The sequence below is a fragment of the Wasmannia auropunctata genome, unplaced genomic scaffold, assembly GCF_000956235.1.
Source record: "Wasmannia auropunctata unplaced genomic scaffold, wasmannia.A_1.0 LD335214.1, whole genome shotgun sequence".
Lineage (NCBI taxonomy): Eukaryota > Metazoa > Arthropoda > Insecta > Hymenoptera > Formicidae > Wasmannia > Wasmannia auropunctata.
In genome coordinates, this window is record NW_012027676.1 from 496,957 (window position 1) to 517,839 (window position 20,883).

Consider the following 20,883-nt stretch of genomic DNA (forward strand, 5'->3'; position numbering starts at 1 on the left):
CTTTCCGTTTGAGATCAAAGTGGATACGTCGTCTGTCTCTTTACCCTTTCTCCGGGTTCTCCTCTGCTCCTCCTCTCTCCCTTCGTATCTCTTCGCGCGGAAGGCAACGAAAAATCATCCCATATTAATCCTTTCATACCTAATTGAATGTATATATATTCTGTAAAGGATGATAAATGAATAAATATATCACTTACAGCGTTCGTATGTCGCGTAAGGCGAGAAGTAAAAAAAATTCATAATTGAAAAGATTTATTGCTTATACATCTTACATATATACATATACCTGTATGTATATATATACAAAAAACTGAACCGGAGAAAATCCCGGTAGTGAACTCGCTAATTACACCAGAGATCATTAATAATGTTATCAGCAACAAATTCTCGGCACGCTACATTTAATATTTTTGCTGCATTGTGACTAACTGATAACTTAAGGAAGCAAATTTTTCAATATAATATCTAATGGTTTACATAGATATAAAATAATCAAAGTGTTACTAATTAAATTTTAATGACAATGGTATTAAAGAATTGCGTAAAATTAATCAAGAATTTTCAGCTTTATCTTTTGTTTTTTTTTATGAACTAGAGCGATAAAATTCATTTTTTTTAAATACGTGTATATTTATAGAAGAAATAAGACAATTTTTCCTGATAAGATTACAAAAGTCGACCGAGATTATTTCTATTCTTCGTATTTTATTGTCATAGATATCGACAATTTCGTGGTCAGTTTCATATCTTATCATGGCAAAAGTCAGCTGTGTTGTGTTTCAAATATCTTCAAGAGACTCTCGTGCTTTAGTGTTTTGTGTAGCGCAACCAAAACAATAAGAAATGAAAGTTGAAATAGTTTAAGTTAACAATAGATTTGAAATAAAGTCTTAATTATAAAATAAAAAATCTTGGACATCTCTCTCTGCGTGATTATTTAAAATTGAATGTGAGCAAATGTATTGTATTCCTATCAATGATCTCGCGAATTAGTTAAAAAGGAATAATTTACAGTTGAATAAATTATGACATGATATAATCAATGATACGATAATCGTTTAAACCTTTAAAGGCAATTATTTAAACCATAAAAGCTCTTACTATTTTTCAATTTTATTTTTTTCACTCATCAGGTCGTATCAGACCGCGTAGCATAAAAAGGTAAAGCTCATGAAACTCTAGTATCACATTATCCATAAAAATTACTGCTCTTTGTCTAATAATATCTTCAAACATACATATCAACGTGTCAACAGGGGATCTCGGCTTCAAGGTCTAGGTGTAATTGATGACAGCACCAAAGAGGAAAGAGATAATCACGATCGTAATCGTCGGCGTATTAAGCGCGGCGTAATTCCCAGTGTTATTTCTACAAGTATTGTTATGACTTTGCACTATAGCCACTACATCCGAGCTCATTAATATCCAGTCCAAATAGTGAAAAACGTCCGCGTAAACCCCAGGCATCCGTGGCTCAGCACATCCTTCGCCACCCGAAACGGTACCGGTCAGAGCACCATTGCAGATCATTCCGCCGCCGGAATCACCCTGGAAGAGATTCGAAAAATCGCGATATCGACAATTTATAAATCGCATCAATTTTATATATATGAATATATGTAATATATGTAAAATGTATACGCAAATGGCTAAGGGAATACGTTACTTGACAAGCGTCTTTTCCACCCTCTAAATAACCGGCGCAGTACATTCCCGATGGCAGATCCGTTACGTTTTCGAGCAGCTCGCGACATTCTTTTACGCTTCGAATGGGTAAATCTACGTACATCAAATCAGGAGACACTATCGGGATATCCTGAAATATTGCAAAACGTGTTTTAGTGGATTTCCTAGTTAAAGCGAATTTTCCTAAAAGTATCTCGCAGGATACTCACGGATGACGGATAACCCCAACCAGATACCTGGCAGATAGTATTGGGTACAGGCGGGTTCCCTGTCAAGGGCACACTATGCAGTTCCGGAGTGAACGTAAAAGATTCCGATAGCTACGAGAATCAGACGTGAATTACGTTAATTCTAAAATGTCAGTGTGGAAAATGCGAAAAATAAATAATAGTAAATTCGTAAAGTCTTTCGTACTTGCAAAATGGCAACGTCATTGTACAAGTTCTGAAGATCGAACTCCGGATGAATCCTGATACTCGCTACGCTGCTTTTCTGTCGCGTCGAAGTTTCATTGATCAGATTCACTATTCCTCCAACCACAATAATCATCCATGGTTGTATAGCGCTTCCGGAGCTATGTAATTAATAGCTCCGTTTATTTTTATTTAAGTAATAATTTAACTTAATTTAATTATAGACCTAGATACTTTTTTTGAGCGCTTATCTATTAATGTGTACGTAAATTAATTAGTTGATCGCACAAAGAACAATTTTCCAAGAAGATAATGAATGTAGATTAAAATATATCACTGAGATACCACTGATTAATTTGTCGCAAAACGTTTTCTAGAAATTATTAGGCACAGAAGCTAGCACACAATTTTAAAGTAAATGAGATCGAAAATTCCATTTAAGTTGTCGATAATAATCAAGATATCTATAAAATCATTGGCTTACAGAAACATGCAATGACCTGCAGTTAAAACTAGAGTAGTGCTAATCAAGCTTCCACCGCAAAAGTGCGCTTGGCTCCAACTGCGCATTAAAGACACCTAAAAATATCGTTCCTCTTAAATATGCGTTAAATTAAAATTACCGGAAAAGATTACCTGATGAGGGAACTGCTTCAAAACGGCCTTTGTACCGTTAACTATGCGACCAGTTAAACTGAAAGGCATCATCTCGCCAGGAGAAGCAGGAAGATCGGTTGGCAAGCCTTAATGCACAAATTATAATCGTCATTATCGTCGACGGTGCACGCTACATCGTGCTGCCGCGAGATAAAATCTAAATTACACGACAAAAATGGATTCATCGAGAAAAGCGAAAATTTATAGTAACCATGAGTTATAGCGATATACGTGAATTAGGTATTGGCGTTATTCGTCGTGGATGTAAAAATTATTTTCCGGGACGTACACGGATCCGCGCGATAATTATCGGCGAGCTTAATGAAAAACTAATTAACCGTCGCTAATATTTTATCCGAGCGCGAATCAATGTTCTATCAAATCCCCTCTCTCTCTCCTCTCTCTCTCTCTCTCTCTCTCTCTCTCTCTCTTCCTCTCTCGTTGCGAGAGCGTATGTCGCGTATTTTGATTCAATAATACATACTAATGTACCGTGCAAAATTGCCCACGCCCTAAATCTCCCCGGAAAACAAAGAGAAATAATCGAAAACGCTCGCGTGTGCACGCTTGTGCCTTTCTGCGATTCGCGAAATCGGTTTTCGAGGTAATATACGCGTAATCTCCTCTCCTTTTACACTTACCATGGACGAAATACGAAATCGTCAGAAGCACCACTAGATGTAACGTAGACCGCATTGTTCTCCACAATTCACGAAAGGTTCACCACTTAGTCGCTACCACAGAGAGACTGCCCGTCGCTAACAATCGCGGTAGGTAGAAAAATTCGTTATCTGACCGTGGCCGGACAAAGCTCTTTATCGTAGCTTTACCCGTTATCGGTTATCGGTTATTATCTCCGGGTTAATTGAGATTGGATTTCACATCGATTGACGTTATATATATTTTTACGCACGCTCATGGAAATTCCGCTATAAACCGCAACACTGGAATTCTTTTCCTAATTGCTTTACGATCCCTTTATAACATCACACTTTGCCGGCTTTATATCCGATAGATTTTACCGAAAAATTTCTATCGTCGTGATTTACTTTTTCCTGGCGATATCAATTTTGATCAGTTCACCATTGTTTCTTTTATCTTATGGCGATTGCATCGCCACAATCCGTACAAATTATATTCGTAATCAAAATTATACTCGAAATCACTTCATCACTTCGCGACACGTACACACGTACTACACGCTTATACTCTTACTTTGTCATAGACGAACGGATGTTGTTATCTGTTAGAGAGAGAGAGAGAGAGAGAGAGAGAGAGAGAGAGAGAGAGAGAGAGAAAAGAGAAAATCAGGCGTTGTTCCCTCTTTCCTGCACGTGCCGCTCATGCCTAGCGTATGGCATGCTCGGTCTATACTATAATGTTTATGTATTTTGTACACATGATAAATTTACATCAGACAAAACGTACACAAGACAAGCGGATCGAAGAAGTTAGCGCGGAGACCTTCATCGTATTTACCGAAAGCTCTTTCCAAACCAATCGAGCAGAACATAATTTTCCTCGATAATATTTAGAAATTTAATTATTCCGAGAAAGAATTAGGTAACGGAACTTTCGGTCTTTGAGAGTGGGGACTTTGCGCAACTGATTCAGGAAAACAAGAGATAAGTCGTCGCGGACACACGGAGACAGACGGACGTAAAAATAAATTATTCTATTTTTAATCCTTGATACCGTTTAATTTTACTCCTCAAGTCTTACTATATAATAATCTTTTTCATTATCCGCAACTTACCGAGCGACGACTGGAACCTAAACTCTTTTCGTTGAGGTATAGAATGTCTATGATTACGATGTAATAAATTGATGCGATGTAACAAGAAGTGGGAGGTGCAGCGATAATATCGGCTCGTAAAAAAATCGCACCGCAATATATATGCAAAATTGCGACATTTACCGATAGGCGGTTTGAAGCGATACTCGCGACTCGTCGAGGGATCAATGATGAGAGCGAAAAGTCACGTGCACGACAATTCTTCCGGAAGCCGATTAAATTACCAAGCAGAGATAGATAGAAATATCCCGAAATTGGCAGAATTTTTGAATTCCATCCCGGAGCCGGACGAGATATCCAAGCATCAGCGACAAGGGCGATCCGGGGGAAATAATGAAATTCCGGAACGAGGGCTATTTCCGGCGGCCGATTGCAGCGGCCGGCTGCAGGATATTCATCGAAGACGGCGCTAAACTGCGAGCCGTGCGAGTATCCAATATGCAAAGTGGTTGGTGGCCGTTCAGTTCAGCCACTATCGACGTAAATTACCGGGATATCGTTGTTCCTTCCTCGTTACCCTTCTCCTTCCTGCCTTAACGCCATGTGGCCAGAGATCGGGTGCTATCGACATCGAAAAGAGAGTTAAGGAACGACAGATATGGAGGAGAAGAGAAAAATATTGCACAAAAAGACAGAATAGACGTAAAAGAAAAATTACTGAAGACGCAGGAAAAATCCATTGGATGATGTTAAAGTAAAGAAATAAGAAAGACTAGCACGATTAAATTAAATATAATTATTCTGTGATACTCCAGCTATTTCACTTAAGATCTCTTTTTTTAAATCATTTATCTCATTAAATGTGCAACTGCATTTTCATTTCTATTTCCATTTCCAACTGTTGTTCAGAAATATTAATTGAAAATATGAAATCAAAATATCATTCTTTTGCTTAGTACAATCTTCTTTCTTCTTTTGCGCCTCTGTATCATCACTCCTAAATTATATATTCGAATGTTGAGTAGAAACGTTTTTGCATCTTCAAAAGTTCATGCGATACTTTTGTCTATGTACTACGTACATACTTTTTATTATTTAATTACGAACATGAATCTCGTTTTCTCAATTCCTAAAATTTGTGTTCACCTTTAATGATAATACGTCTTCCGCTGAGCCATAAACACATTACATGATAAATTGAAATTATTCCATTTAAAATCACGACAGAAAAAGTGGATTACGTTAGGCTCGATAAAGATGCAGTGAAAGTAAAGGATATATCGCGAGTTACTTTTATGATGTTCTAACTGTGAACGACGAGACGTCTCGCGAGGATAATGAGAGATTCAAATTCAACGATACGACAGCGGGGAGGTAGTGGACGAAAAGGGAGGGACACCGCCGAGAGGGGGCCGGGCGAGCGGGACGGAGAGTGTATAGGGCTGATAGGAGTCGCCATTACCCATCCCCGGTGTTAAACCAGCCCCCGCAACACGCAACCCCTGTGTGTACAATCTCCGTGTGTCCAACGGACCCGTTGAGGAGCCTCGGGCGTTGTCTACCGCAGAATCGCCATTCGATCGGTCCACTCGGAAGCATGCCGCGATCGTGGGCGTACATACGCACACCGGATGTACCGTCCGGTTTAATACCGGAGAAACTCGGGGTGGCGGCCGGCTGGCCGGCGAGCTAACAGCGGCCGACAAGCTCGTAATTTAGCCCTCTCCCGGGCCCCCAGGTAGCTGGGGCGCGCGCGAACGAACCCTTCCTTTTCGTTTCCCGCGAACTGTATATCCCGCGCGTTTGCCGTGATACGCGCAGGTAGGGAACATCATGGCAAATCAGATTTATCCGCGAGCCTGCTAGTCAACGTAGCGGTTATCCGGGGGCAACAATGCGGCAACAATACGAAATCCACGCGCGCAGATAACATTTCCCCGGGTTGAAAGGGATTCGCGTATCTGTGCGCGCGTATATGTAGATAGGTATGCTTTTGATGTATCGATACTTTATCGCAATCATGGCTAATTAGTAACGCGTCCGGGAGAATGGATAGGATAAATATATGATCCAACGGATCCACTCTGAACGTATCCCTCTCGAATATCTCCTCTTCGCGAAATTATCGCGGCGAAACGTGTGCTTACCATGTGCTTACCGTGCTTGTATTACGCGGTGCACGCACGATATACTGTATACGCCACGAAGAAACATGTGATTCGCAAACTGGAAAATTACGCGACAACTTAGATTTATAAGACGTATACGAAGTAAATATCATTTTTTTATACCAGCCAATTATGGACCAAGAATTAAATGAGGAACAGGCAGTCTTTTTAGACAAGTCTTTGTCATGTATATCGCTCAGCCTTTAATCGCGTTGATGCAAAATGACATTTAATATCTAATTTCTGATAATACAACAATTGTATATACTCGAATCACAGTTATGGTCGTCAAGCTTGACAATAGCCTGGTATCGGTTTTCGAAACGCACTATACGGAATGACATAAACGCGTGAATAGACGCATGCATATTAATGCACGTGCAGCCGTAGTAAAACAAACCAATGAAATGCATGTTCAAGCGAAATTTAAATTCCGTCTTGATTTTTCACGGTCCGTTTCCAAATGGCGTTTCATTCTTCCCTTCCCTGTCTCTCTCTTTCTTCCCAAGTCGTTTCACTCCAGCGCATAATCTCCCTCTCTTTCTTTCTCTCTTCCTTCGATCGTCCACGCCCGCCGCCTCTCACCTCCACCATCTCTTGATCTCTCTCTCCCTCTCTTTCTCTCGCTTTCTCTCGCCCCTCTCTCTCTTTCTCTCTCTCTCCCTCCCGAGGTGGCTTTCCTTCTGGGTCGGGACGTGCCACCTCTTCTTCACTTCTCTCAGCCGCGTCGCGGAATCATTCTCGATGGAACCGTGGATAATATTTATGGGACGTAATGATAAGGAATGCTACTACCTGCGACCGATGGTCAACGAGCGAGCGAGCGGAGGCGGCAGGGGTTGTGTTCCGAGGACTATTATTTAGTCACGGAAAGCGAGCGCAATTTTGCATAGCTAATATCGCCGCATCTCCGTTTCAACGGATTCGTCACAGTCATCGATTCTCGTTTGCCCGGTTATATTCATCTAATAATTTATCAGTTCACTTATTATGATTTTGTTATATCCCATCAACGATTTATTGCTAAACGCGCGAATTTATCTCCAATTCGTCTACTGTATTCTTATGATAAACCGTACGACAATCGCGTACTAATTTCACCATTTGCGATAACACAACCGATAAAGTTTTACTTCGACGAGATCATCAAAAGATCGCGATTCATATCTCATAACATTGTCTCAAACAAATTAATTAATTGACATACAAGTTTACATCACTCACGTCTTATCATCGTATCGTCATTTATCGATGTTTATCCGGTATTTTAGATGCGACAGGATGAAAGAAGAAACGTGTATACTCGCGCGCGATGCACCGGGAGTGCAATTCTCGCTGCCCGAGGGCGAGGTCGACCTTGGCGAAGTAGCGAATCCGCGTTTCTATTCATTCGCTCCCTTCGGGATGCACCGTTCCACGTTACGGAGAGACGAGGCTGATAACCTTGACTGCAATGCAGCCAGTTAAAGGGCCGTTCAAGGTCTACCAGAACGGTCGGTTCCCGGGTTCTATCGTCTGGCCGTCTCGCTACGCTTCTCCAAATGGAGGGAGGGAGAGAGAGACTCTCCGGCGGGACGAGGCCCTTTTCCAATTTCACGCGAACGCGGATCCGCGCCGCGCGTTCTACACTCGGAAAATTACATGGCCTGGCACTGAAATACCAGACTACGCCACGGCGTGTCTCGAATGCGCCGCGTGCACTTCATCCGCAATGGCCTGTGAAACGGGGAGGAGAGATGCTGCGCGGCGCGACGCATTAATAGAGATTCCCAAACGACGCCGCGCACGGCAATTTAAATGGTATTTAAAGAGGGTCGAGCTTAAATCAAGCGGATCATTACGCATCCGTACTACTTACTTATCTGCGGTTACCTCCTTCCGCGGTTACTACGAAAGAGGTAATCTTCGCGGAAGATGAAGTTCGCGGGATTCGAAAGCAGTAAGACGCTCCCGGTCACGAAGCAAACTGGTCGTATTTTTTTATGAAGCTGCAGTATTAACCCTTTGGGTGCATAAAATAGTTTCCAAGAGAATTTACAGTATTTACTTCCTTATGGCTCCGCGACAGACTTTTCCTTTTTCTAAGGTAATTTCTAAAGAAACTGTAAGGTTATTTTTCTACAATAGCCAATTTAAAATTATTGAAATCATACTTCTTTTATTTAAACTTATGCAAAATTTAATAGGCAATCATGCAGAATTAAGAACATTGTTCTGAAAAAAGATATTTAATTAATAGATCGAAAGAATGAAAATCTAGAAAGATATCTTTAATAATCGTGCTTATTAATAATTAAAAAAAAGATTTCTTGACTAAAAAATTTTTCAAAGTTTTTCGACAATCACAAAATACAAGACTTAATCTATAATCTCAATAATCATAAGATCTCGCAAAATTTTCGCATCGCGCATATTTTACGTCATATTTCAGATTATTGATATCGCTCTCGCTTTCTTGGCGGTTCCTTTTAAATTCATGCTTAATAAATATATCGCTGGCTACGCAAACTGAAAACGAATACGCGTCACGAATAAGAAACGTCGGCTCGAATGGCGCCTTACTCTCCGAAAGTTAACTCTCTCGTACAATATTCGCGCGTTCTCGTTCGACCTTAACCCTCGGTGTGGTGAATTTTTTATGCGATTTGCCATTTCCATCTGCGCGCGAAACGCGGCCGCGCTTTCGTTGCCATCTCGGCATTCTCGAATGCCTCCTCGAAGCTTTTCTCGAGGCTGGCGCGAGTGCGAGTGACGTCTACTCGAGGCTGGATGGCGGTGTAGATTTTTTTCTCCGTTTTTTTTCCTCTTCCTTCCCGAGACCGAAATTGGGTTGCGCGCCTTTCCCTAGGCTTCTCTTGTGGCAAAGTGGCCCACGTGTGTCGCCTTGAAAGAAATTATGTCAAGCCGCCATTGTCGGTGCCATTAACGATCAGCACTTTGTCGCGACAACACTCTCTCTCTCTCTCCTTATTTTTTTCTTCTTTCTTGAACTTTTCCTAAGAAGACTGGCGCTTCGCGCGGTTGAGCCAAATGCTGCATGTCGCATCACCGTGAATCACCATCCTTCGCGAGCAAAAATAACACATATACATATTCCATGGAATCGGCGGTCGGAAAAAAAACATGACGTCCCGTCAGCGATGCCGAAGATAACGTTCCAATTAGAATATCTCAGATATCTCCGTCGTGGAATTCTCATTACCTCGAGCACCCCGCCGGCGCGTATAATTTCCAGGATAGCGGGAGAGCGGGAAATCTCGTTGACGCAGCATCCACAGAGAGACGCAGTGTCTCTCTGCGGCTTAGCGCGGTTTGAGGACACGGAGCCCAATACATGAGGGGCTGTATCGTGAAGGATAATTTCGTAGTATTAAGCAATTCAAATTATTGCGATTATAATTATCGCAGTAAAATCGGTATTTCCGTACGTTGTAGCATTTGAATGCGGCTCTTTCTCCTTCTCTTTAATATCACTTTACGTTAATCCAATAACGATCAGTTTTAACGATAATCCGGGATCTGTGGTGCAGCGGAATCGCGGGACTTCTACAGAGATAACCATTATCCGCAAAAATGTTAATAATACAAATTCTACACGTCTCACTACCATGCAGCTGTTTTACGATTCGCACGGCAGTAAAAATGCAGTCGTTAGAAGCGTTTCCCGGATACATTCACGGACTTCGTGAGGTTCGCCACGAACGTAACGTTTGGTCCACGTCCCGTTAATGGCGTGCGTTTCTTGTGCGACGTCGCACCTTTAACCCTTTCGCGAGTAAATTATCCACGATATTTACGCTTAGAATTTCTCGCGTTTGCGTTTTTTCTCTCGGCGGGCGTATCTTAAAATCGCATATTTAATTTCGCACGTTACGCAGTTAATTACACGGTTAGGCGGTACATCGTATCGTATTTCAGGAACAAACGAAATAAATCCCGGTAGAAGAGACGTGCGAGTAGTTTAGAGCCTCAAAATCACGGTTATTCTATCCGAGCAGACATAACGCAACGGAACAGCGTGCCCGTTCTGTTGTATGCATTCATGCATCGCATCTGCCAGATCGCAATCTCTCTCTCAGATATATATTCAGTGATATTCTCTCGCGATTCTCTCGTCAGTGGAAAGTGTGCGCCGTGTGGACCCGACGTGACTCCTAAATCACGCAAACGTCCATAACGCGAATTATAAGAGGTGGAACACGCAGTCGGAAAAGGAAGAAAATTGAGTAAGAAAATTGCGATATAATTATTCGCGAAAATAAATTTATCGCTCGTGGAATACGAGCAGCCGATGTTTTCGGCGCCTTCACGCGAGCCAAATATTTTTCGCCGTTTACAGCTGGGTAAACCGAGACACGCGATGCGGTCAGCGTTCATGGGACCGTGGCGAGGCTCTCGTGCATCGCCGCATTCGACCGCAGCCATGGCAACCGCAGTCGTGCTCTTCGTGTTACATAACCAGGAGCCTGTGCAGCCGTGACCTCGATCCCAGTCGGTGACTTCGTCTTCGACCACGGCCGGTCTTGCGCCGCGCCGCGCCGCGCCGGGGCACGTCCGTGCCCCCTTACCAGCACGCCGCTCTCTTCCTCTCCGCCGCCGTCGCCGCCGCCGCTGCCGCCGCCGCCGACACCACCACTGCCACCACCGTCATCGCGAGAACCAGAACCAGACGCCTCGGGGTCGAGAACCACCCACAGACAAAACAACCACCTTCCACGACGGCCACGACCTTTTCGCCGGCTCCCGCACAACCCGTCCGGCCGTTCGACTCGGTACAGCTCGTCTCGGTTTTACGTAAGAGCAGCTCGAGGAGCAAAATTCATCTGGAGGATTTCCATTTTGCCGAACGCTTACGTCACCGTTTCTTACTCATGCCTTCGAATGCATACCCGGCGTATTGCACAGCGAAGTATCGAGATTCCGAGATATTATTTGTATGAAGAAAGCGTGCTTAAAGAGAGGGTCCTTGTACGCGAAATACCCGGTGTAATCTTTACATTTGCAAGGTAAATGTCGCGCGCGCGTCGCGTTGTTACTCCCACGATATCCACGGTCGTTCAGGCACAAAGTGGCTTTCCGTTGAATCCGGAGGAGATTATGCACGGCGATCGGTCACGCCAATTTTTATAGGGAATCCTTCCGCGAGAGGAGAATAGCGACTCATCCGAATGCCGCTGTTTTTACAACAGGAGAATCCTCGAGATGCGTGACGTGCCTCGCGATCGTAAGTGTCCATATGGCAATCTTTTCTTCTTTGTTGGCCGGAGTAATGTTCGACGTGGGTGCGTGTACAGGCAATCTTCTTGATGATGCGTGTCTAAGGCGGAAATATCACGATCGCAATATCAATAATAGCAAGCGCGCGTATAGCATCTGTAGAATTCCCCAATGGTAAATTGAAATCCATAACTACAATACGTTGTATCAATGTCGCTATTTTTTTATAGTTATATCGTTTATATCGTTACGAGATGAAAAGTTTCTACGGAAAGTAAGAAGGAAAGACGATCGAATATATATCAAACTGTGTTTAAAATTCGTATCTTATTTTGCATTATCTTTTGTATGTCAAGTTAACATTTATATATTTACCGTTAAATGCGCATATTTTAATACAAATATAGATGTCCTTCGTCATGTCATTAATAATCTTGTGGAAGAAACAGGTTTTTTCTACGTTTTTAGATAAATCGATATTAATAATGCAAATGTTCTTCTTCTGTCACCGTTTGGACGGCGGAGTTCTTATCCTCTTTTTTTATAGGTGGAATGGGTAATGGTTCTTCTACACGGATCTCAATTCCCGTCTCTTCCAGCGCTAATTCGACGTTTCAATCTTCTCGAAACATAAGCGACATTGTTCTCCACGTTTTTACATTCGGCCGTAACGCTTTGCTTTGTCGTGCGACGGAAACGCCGCTTGTCTTCCCTTCGACGTTTCCGAACTTTCTTCGACGCCTGGAAAAACCTACCCCTTGTCTGTAGACGTCTGGCGTGTTATTATAGATAATTCATCAGTGTCGCGTAGGATGAACGACGCGAGTACGGGCGTATTTCCCAATATTATATAGTTATACATATATATTATTGGAGAGAGAGAATTTTATATATATATACAATTCCAATAGCTGCCAATTCTCAAATTTGTGTGCACTGATGCACGAAACTAACAAACAGAGTAAACGTGCAAATGTATCGTACATGAAATTGTCTCGCATCGATGAATATCAAATCAGGGATATATGTTTCGTCACTCTTTTTGACATCGTCATTTTGATCAAATTTGTTTTCGTAAATTTTATATTTGATAAAGTTTAATGAACGTAACCGATAACTAAAAGCAAAAAAAAGGATTGTCAGAAACAACTGTATTAATAATAAAAATTGCAAACAGTAAAATTTGATTTATAATTAAATAAACATTTTGCAACGTGAGATGTCGTGATTTGCAAAAATTAGCTGCGAAGAATTTACCGAGTCAAGATGCCCCTTCCGCAGAGCAGACAATCATTTCGGGAAAATTGCCGATGATAAGAAGTATATGTGAAAATGTATGGTCACATATAACGTCGCTCCCCATTTCGGAAACGTATACCAGACTCGCGCGCAAATACTCGTTCAGACGCAGCCTCCTTTATGCGAGATACTCCGGGAATAGCCGAGGTACAGCGATACCGCTTATTGTCCCTGCATTATGCCATAATAGAATCACTTTGTTATAGCGGGACGATTACGCTTTCCTATGTCTCGGTTCACGTACGTACACGCGCTGATCGCGTCGTCGTCGTGTATTCGCAGACGTTGGTTTCGTAACTTCGGACTGCAGATGGATACAGTCAGTCCAAATAATATTTCCCCTCCTCCTCCCTTTAATTCCGCGACAACTAATCTGTAATCTACGATATTCTCAACCACCAGGAAATGACATAATAATCTTCCTATAATTAAGATTGTTTGTAGAGATATGAGGCCAATAACACGAGCAAGTTAAAGAGCAATCTAAAAATTAACGATCGGTTATATCACGATTTAAATCCATCGTAAATTTAATGTCGGAAAGTTTTTCCTCGCTCATCAAATGTCGTAGTCTTAATGATTACAACAAATTTTTTTATCTTTTTACAATTTACGTTACCATGGAAACAGTTCGAAGTGCCGTTGTGTGTATGTACGGCGTGCGAAGAGTTTTCTCGCGATCCTGAAATAAGAAATGCAAATTAATGCCTCAAATTAATGCTTGTTAAGTCCCAATTTAAACGTTACCGTGTCGCGTTTCACGGTGCAGAAATTTAATTGCACACTCTTCGTCGCGACAGCGCCGCAAATGAAATGATAAATAAGATACGGGATCGAAGTGGGGATCGAAAGTACCGAAGCGCGAATTGCACACCGGTTGCAGGTGCATCCGCACTAAAATGGCACCGAAGATCTTATCTCCGTATAGATCACATCGCGCGCAGCGACAGGCAGCGACGGACGGCAACAAAGAGGAGAAAGTCCCCCGTCCATCGGAGGGGTGAATGAACGGGATATGAGCCGGCCGAATCCGAAACGGCATCACGGCATTTTCGAAAGCTCTTAGCCCTGTAATTAGTCACGCAACGAGCGTAACGCGAGTGCACGTACAATCGAGCAACGCCTACGTGGCAATCATAAGAAATGATAACGTTACAATCAACGATCTCTCGCTGATGACGCATCTTGTTTCTCAAGCCCTCCCCTCCTCATAAAGCATCCTTTATGAGTTCTTAAGCGATTTACCGATCGATATCTTTCCCGAGCTTCTTAATTTTTAACGAGGTATACACATTCGTTAGGAATTCGTATTCGTACTTCAATGTATTCATTCGTTTCATATTCATAAATTTTAGAGAAGACGCTAATGGGGGATATACGTTCGGAACATGCACGCGTACTCGCCGAATATTATTTCACACGGTTCTTTTGTCATATTGTCCCCTTGATATTTGCTCATATAAAAGTGCATAATAATAATTTTGGCAGATCCGTTCCGAAACCTGCGGTTTCCCGCAGCCCGGATTCGCGCAATACCCGGCCGCGTGTTTGGTGGACCTTTTTTCATTTTCGCCGGACGGCGGCGGCGACGTCCGCGCGCGGGTTTTATCCGAGGAATCAGACTGTGACGAACGCGGGGAATTTCATCCGGTGGCACGTAGCAACGCCGGATCGAACCGGTGTGTAGGAATAATACGGTGTGCCATTAGCGTAATTTAATATACCGGCGTCCCCCGTCCCAGGAAATATGCGATACCGCTGCACGTCGCCGCGACAGAACACGATTATTCGCATGATTATTGGACAGTTTTTTTTTTCCGGTGGGCGCGATCGTTATCTCTCCTCGGGCGGTAATTAGCGCGAAACCCTTCTATCCGATGGAAACGATTATAATAATATAAATTAATACGCCGACGTGTCTCATCGGAGGGGGTGCGTAACGATTGCCTCGTATTCACGCGAAAGTTTGATGTTTAAATGAAATTTCGAATCTGACAGATTTATATAAAGGGGCGATTGTGAATCTCGACGACCGCTTTTAATCGATGAAGAAACTGTATAGGCGCTGTACCACGATAATTTATTTCGCCTCCTATAGCAAGCTGCGAACGATGCGCTGTTGCCAATGACGACCTGACACGCGGATATATGGCATTCATATAAACGCATGCATAAATCTACAACTGTCGGTGCCACGAATGTCGACGGCTGTCGGGTTTGTAAAGCAATCAGACGGGCCTCGAGAGCGTGTAATTTGTTCCAATTTATTTGTTCCGCCCAAAAGTTGTCATATCCTTCTGTGCGACGTCTTCTCGACAACGTTCAATTATGCAACGTTATATGCGAATTGCCTCGTGTCGCAATGAATCGCATGTTACAAACCTGCGACGCTTGATTTTTCCGTCGCAAATTATTTCCGTAGGAAATTGCGTCTGGAAAAATTAATACAGATTACCCAATCAGAATTTGCGATATGATTGTCTAAACTTTTGTAACTGTATCCCGTTATGTCGTAATGACGAGTTTACGTTGTGTTCAAGTGAGCGTCTCGATTAGGTTATCAAGGTGATACGGAAATAGCTCGCGCGTCTCTCTAACACGCGCGCGGTCAATTGTACGAACCTGCTGTGTCGTTAAAAGTTAAACGAAACAATAGGAACGTCATTTCGCCTAGTTACACGTAGAACGTAAATCGCTGTAATATCGTAAGTAGCGGTGCTGATGATGCCCCGCATACATAATAAACTGGCGCAGCGCGCGCGGCGCGGCGCGGCAGTATACTCTGCGGTGCACACGGCTAGCTCTCGGCATTGTGACGATACGTGACGGTCGCGTTTATGCCACGGGGGCGAGCGTAGCCATTAATGTCGACTACATCCAGGGTCATCCCTTTTCCCCCCGACAACAGGGCGAGAGAGCTCGCAGCTCGCCCCCGCTGCCGCCGCTGCCGCCCTTGCACAATATCACGGAATGCCGGACGCCCGGCTCCTATAATGTAACATGGCCGGCCGTTTATTACGAGGCACGCCATAGAGTCAAGAGCAGAGCATATAATTGGCAGAGAAGCTATGAGACGCTGAAGAGCACGTATTACGCGAGACGCGGCCGTGTATGCGTGCGGACGTGTGCGTGCGCGCGCGTGTATATGTGTTACGTGCGCGTAAAATGCTTGCCCGGCGAAATGGAGTTTGATGAAAAAATATTACGAGGGACGGAAGCGCTTTTTGTTTTTGGCTCGCATGTATAAAAAAAAAGGAGAAGCAAGAAAGGGGAATCAATTAACAGCAGACTAAAATTTTAAAAGTTAAATTCATTATCGAGAAAAATCTTAATAAGCCCAGTATTTTGTATAAGTTTAAATAGACGTAGATAGACCAAGTTTTATACCATTCTCGCCTAAGTTAGAAAAAGATAAACACACCGTTAAAGACTGTTGTTTTGGCAAATAAACGTGTCATGGAGTGTCCGGACAGATTCACCGGGGATTGCGAGTAATTGGACGATTCGTTGTAAAGCATATCTCTCTCTCTCCGGTAACCGTCGACTCCGACTTGCGGCTTTAAGCTCGAGATCGTTCTCGCCGGATACGATTCAACGTATCGAAGAAATCACGTGCGCGAGGTGACCGCGGTGAAGGCAGATTCGTCTTAATTCGCGTGAAGAGTCCGTTCTCGTGGAGTTTTTCCCCGAGCTTAACCCCGGCAATGGGATTACTCGCGGAAAAGCTCTGGCGAAATTTATCGCCGGGGACTTCGTTAGCGTTCGCTGACCCGCAAATGAAAACTTATGCCTTGCCCGTGTTGTTGATCTGGTCGCAAAAGGAGGAGAGGAGGAATACAATAATCTGTACCCGAATAGATTGATCCCTTCCCCACCCTCGTACACATTTTATTCGCAATTTACGTGCCACGTAATGCAATTAACTGTCGAACGTAAACAGCTTCGTGTCCGATAGAATTAATTTATAGACCGACCGGAAGATGAAATTGCTATCCTCGTTTCTCCTGCATGTGCGGCACGATAGTTCGCAGCGCGCAATGACGATCACGAGTAAACAGGAATTACAAATTAAAAATCCATCGCATCGATTCCGTCGTATCTCGTAATCTCGACTCGCGCGTTTGAGCCGCGCGCGGGAATTTGTAATTTCAATATCGTTTATCTTCCAATCGCGCCACGACTGCCACGACTCTTTCATTTCTGAATTCTCTGCGATCGATCGATCGGCCGGGGACGATACAACGGTTCGTTCTTCTCGAACGAACGAGAACTTGTTTAATAAAAATCATATCGCGGCAATCTGTCGTTTCTGGGACGGGCGATCGATGCATAATCGATGACTTCAATAGAGCGGCAAATGAAGCGAGAAATCGCGGTTAGTGAGACGGCCGGTTATCTTGGCAGTCGTTCAATATTTTAGCGGGACTCGGTGAATTTCCGAATGGTCCTTTTGTCCGCGCGGTAAGAGAAATACGGGCGTACGCTCGCGGCAGGTACGGGCACGGGCACGTTGCCGCGGCTTCGTTGTCGAGAGAAAGAGAGAGAGAGAGAGAGATCGTCTGTACCAATTAGCACCGGCCGCATTTACGCGCCCGTCCTCTAACGGGGGCGCCGCGCATCGCCAATAAACCCATCCCCATACATAAAATACAAAACCGATGTCATTAATCTCAATACGAAGTAGTGGCTTGTAATTAATGCGGCTGCTACCAAGGCCGAGGGTAGCCACTGGGTACACTAGGACCCAAAAGCAAAGGTTTTCGCCGCCGACCGATGCAACAGATTGCGTGCGCGCAGGTGCATATGAGAGCGCGAACGAAATCAAATATAAATTTATGCCGGCGCGCACACGCCATGCGTATTGTAATATGTTGAATTTGTTATTTATGACCGCGACCTGACGTCTCGTTTGTGTCGCCATCGGTGTGTACGCGCCTACGTGCAAATAGTGCATTATTTACGATGGCGACGTTAATTACTTGATGCCGCGAGCTGCAAAACACGTCCCGTCGTCCGTAGAATTTTCCGTGTTCTCAGTCGTTGTACATACGCGATTCCCATACGATGCAATCTCCTTCCTTCTCCCTAGTTTGCCGATAACTACCAACTTCCTCTCATTTCCCTCCCCCCCCTCTCTCTCGCAATCCACTCGAATATCCCTATCACCTGCGGGTTCGATGCTAATTAACATTTGTGTCGTTACACCTATGAAATGCCAATCGGCCGGACAGCACGCCGCGGTGCGCAATCATGAAACTCGATGAGATCGTCTTTCCCATCTCCATAGGCGAATCACCCTAATTGCCGTGAATCGGTTTGCCGTCGGCAAACGGGCGAGCACCATAGCGTTAATTCGATACTATCGCGTTGGTAGAGCAAATGTAATGAAATTTGGCTCTCCGTCGGGATCGAAGGGCCCGTACCCGCAGGGACGGGGGCCGCAAAGAAAGGCGAACGTATCGCAAAGGCGTCTCGTGGGCAAGGAGAAAAAAAAAAGAGAGAGAAAACGCATTCGAGGCGCTCCGTGGAACCTGACGGTGGTAATGGTGTCGCGTTACAAGCACTCTGCCAATCAGGATTATGTTGCGCGGCCGTTATTGGGTCTTATCGAAGCACCAAGTGTGTTTCCTACGCGCACCTGTTTGCGCTACCACGCACGACCGACTGAAATCTTACCTCGTCTTAGCTTTCCGCCTGCCTTCGCCGGCGAATTAATGAAAGGTATCTTAAGCACACCTCGATTAAGTAAGCCTGACCTGACGGTCCCCTGTGTATATGGACGGGAAAAGAAAATTTCCTTAATTAAACTCGGCGCACGTTGAGCAACGCTGGCGTAACCGACCTAAGTAAAACATCGGCACACATCGGCGTAAATAAATTACGTTCATGGACGAATAGTTTTGCAAATGTACAAAATTCCTGCGTTTTCGTCAAAATCATCCACGACAATTATAAAATAAAAACTTGAATGTCGGCGATTTTCAGTTCTTTGTTAAATATACAGACCGAAACATGAAAGAGATTCTAAATATTTCGGCGTCTCTGAGAGAGCTTACAATTTTGCAATCTAATTTGGACAACATCATAGCCCCCTTAGTCCTGGCAATCGTTCTAACTTGATCTAACCCTTCGTGCTGGACGGCCCTCCAGTACGAGTGTCGGATTAGATTTAGCCATCGTTGGAGGCGAGCTCACTTCATAATGACCGAGGGAAAGGGGGCCCATTGTCCATCTACGGAGGGTCGTGCGGCTAACTTTGCCCCGGAGGTATTGGCAGCTACGGCAGGGACCCCGTGCGCGCATCCCGCGCACCATCCTGGACGAGTTAGAAAGTCATTGTTTGCGACATCGAGTGGCGTTCCCGAGAGGTACGAAGATGTTATTTCCAACGGTGGTTTCCCAAGGCACTCCGAGGTGTAGCCGTGGAACAAGATCGATATCGGGGTCGCGGGGGGTACACACGAAACCACGGACAAACTTTGTTGGCGACAGTCATTTGCAAGTGGAATTAGATGGCGCGTGGTAGCGTGGCATCAACTTTACGGGAAGGCAGTACAAAAAAAGTAGAGATATCAAAGAAAATGTGATGATATGAAAAGTAAAGAGTGTTTTCTTGAGAGAAGTTCCATTATCGTTGCGTATATTAAGCTATAGCACAGTACACAATGGCACAGACAGCAGGATATGTTTTATTGCAGAATTTTTTTCGATGTTATCAATTGAACAATTCGTGTTTCGAAAACAATGAAACATGTATCACCTGCAATACGGCATCTGCAGTTCGTCGACATCGGCAGGGGGAGGAAATTTCAAACGAAGCGCATGTTCGCGTAGAGGCAGTCAATAACTATCACAGATTGCTCTTTGTTGCTAAAAGCCCTTCGCTCGTGTGCGATGCGAGCGCAACACGCGCACGCGAGGATACGGTTACTCCGAAGTTACGACCGGTGCCCTTTGTGAGGCAAGATAATAACGCGGTTTTCGACGTAGCCGAAACCGACGGGTCGCTTCGAAAGGGAAACTAAGCGAATTACGCTTCGCGTCGGTGCTTAATTCGATGGCATGTACCCTACAGCAAGTGCGTGCTCCACACACGCGTGTGCGCGCGCGTCTCATTTCACAGTAGTTAAATTAACGTGCTTGGTGAAACTGTCTTTTGATACGACGCACGTGTCTTAAATAATAATTACGAGTATTCGCAAATTCTGAAACGTTAGAAGTTCAATTCCGAAAGAAAGAAAGAGAAAGAAAGAGAGAGAAAGAGAGATGAGGAGGGAATTTACATAATTTGCATTTCAAAATGTTATAATTTATTAAAATAAAATATATAAATTTTATATATTATCTAAGTTACATATTATGTTAATTTCTAAAATATTAATTATAGAGCTTTATCACACACTTTTCTTCAAGTTCTAATCAGCAGAAGGACAGAAGTCCCTCAGCTTCCGACGAAATTAATTATTCTAATAGTAATGTTGCTCACAATAAATCTATTTGTTTTTACAAATCAAAAATAGATACGAGAGAAACAGATCGAAACAATTTTGGTTGCTCATCTTGCTCCAGCAACAGCTCCGACACGTGTACTTCTACGTTTAACGCGGTTTAATGCCCTCGTATCGCCATTTCGCCGAACGTGGCGACAATAGGGTGACGAGTTGAAGTTTCGATTTTACCTACACGGCGGCGGTTCGGTTCCTTTTTT

At 43.8% G+C, this 20,883-nt stretch overlaps 1 protein-coding gene across 1 annotated transcript; it reads right to left on the reverse strand.

Moving 5' to 3' along the window:
• Nucleotides 1-235: 235 nt before the first annotated feature.
• Nucleotides 236-3,956, reverse strand: LOC105457499 (trypsin-1-like). Its single transcript, XM_011702196.1, has 7 exons — nt 3,398-3,956; nt 2,736-2,842; nt 2,584-2,678; nt 2,101-2,260; nt 1,896-2,006; nt 1,667-1,816; nt 236-1,548 (listed from the first exon to the last, which is right to left on the reverse strand). The coding sequence occupies exons 1-7, from the start codon at nt 3,450-3,452 to the stop codon at nt 1,276-1,278; spliced, it is 951 nt and encodes a 316-aa protein (XP_011700498.1). The 5' UTR covers nt 3,453-3,956; the 3' UTR covers nt 236-1,275.
• Nucleotides 3,957-20,883: the final 16,927 nt, after the last annotated feature.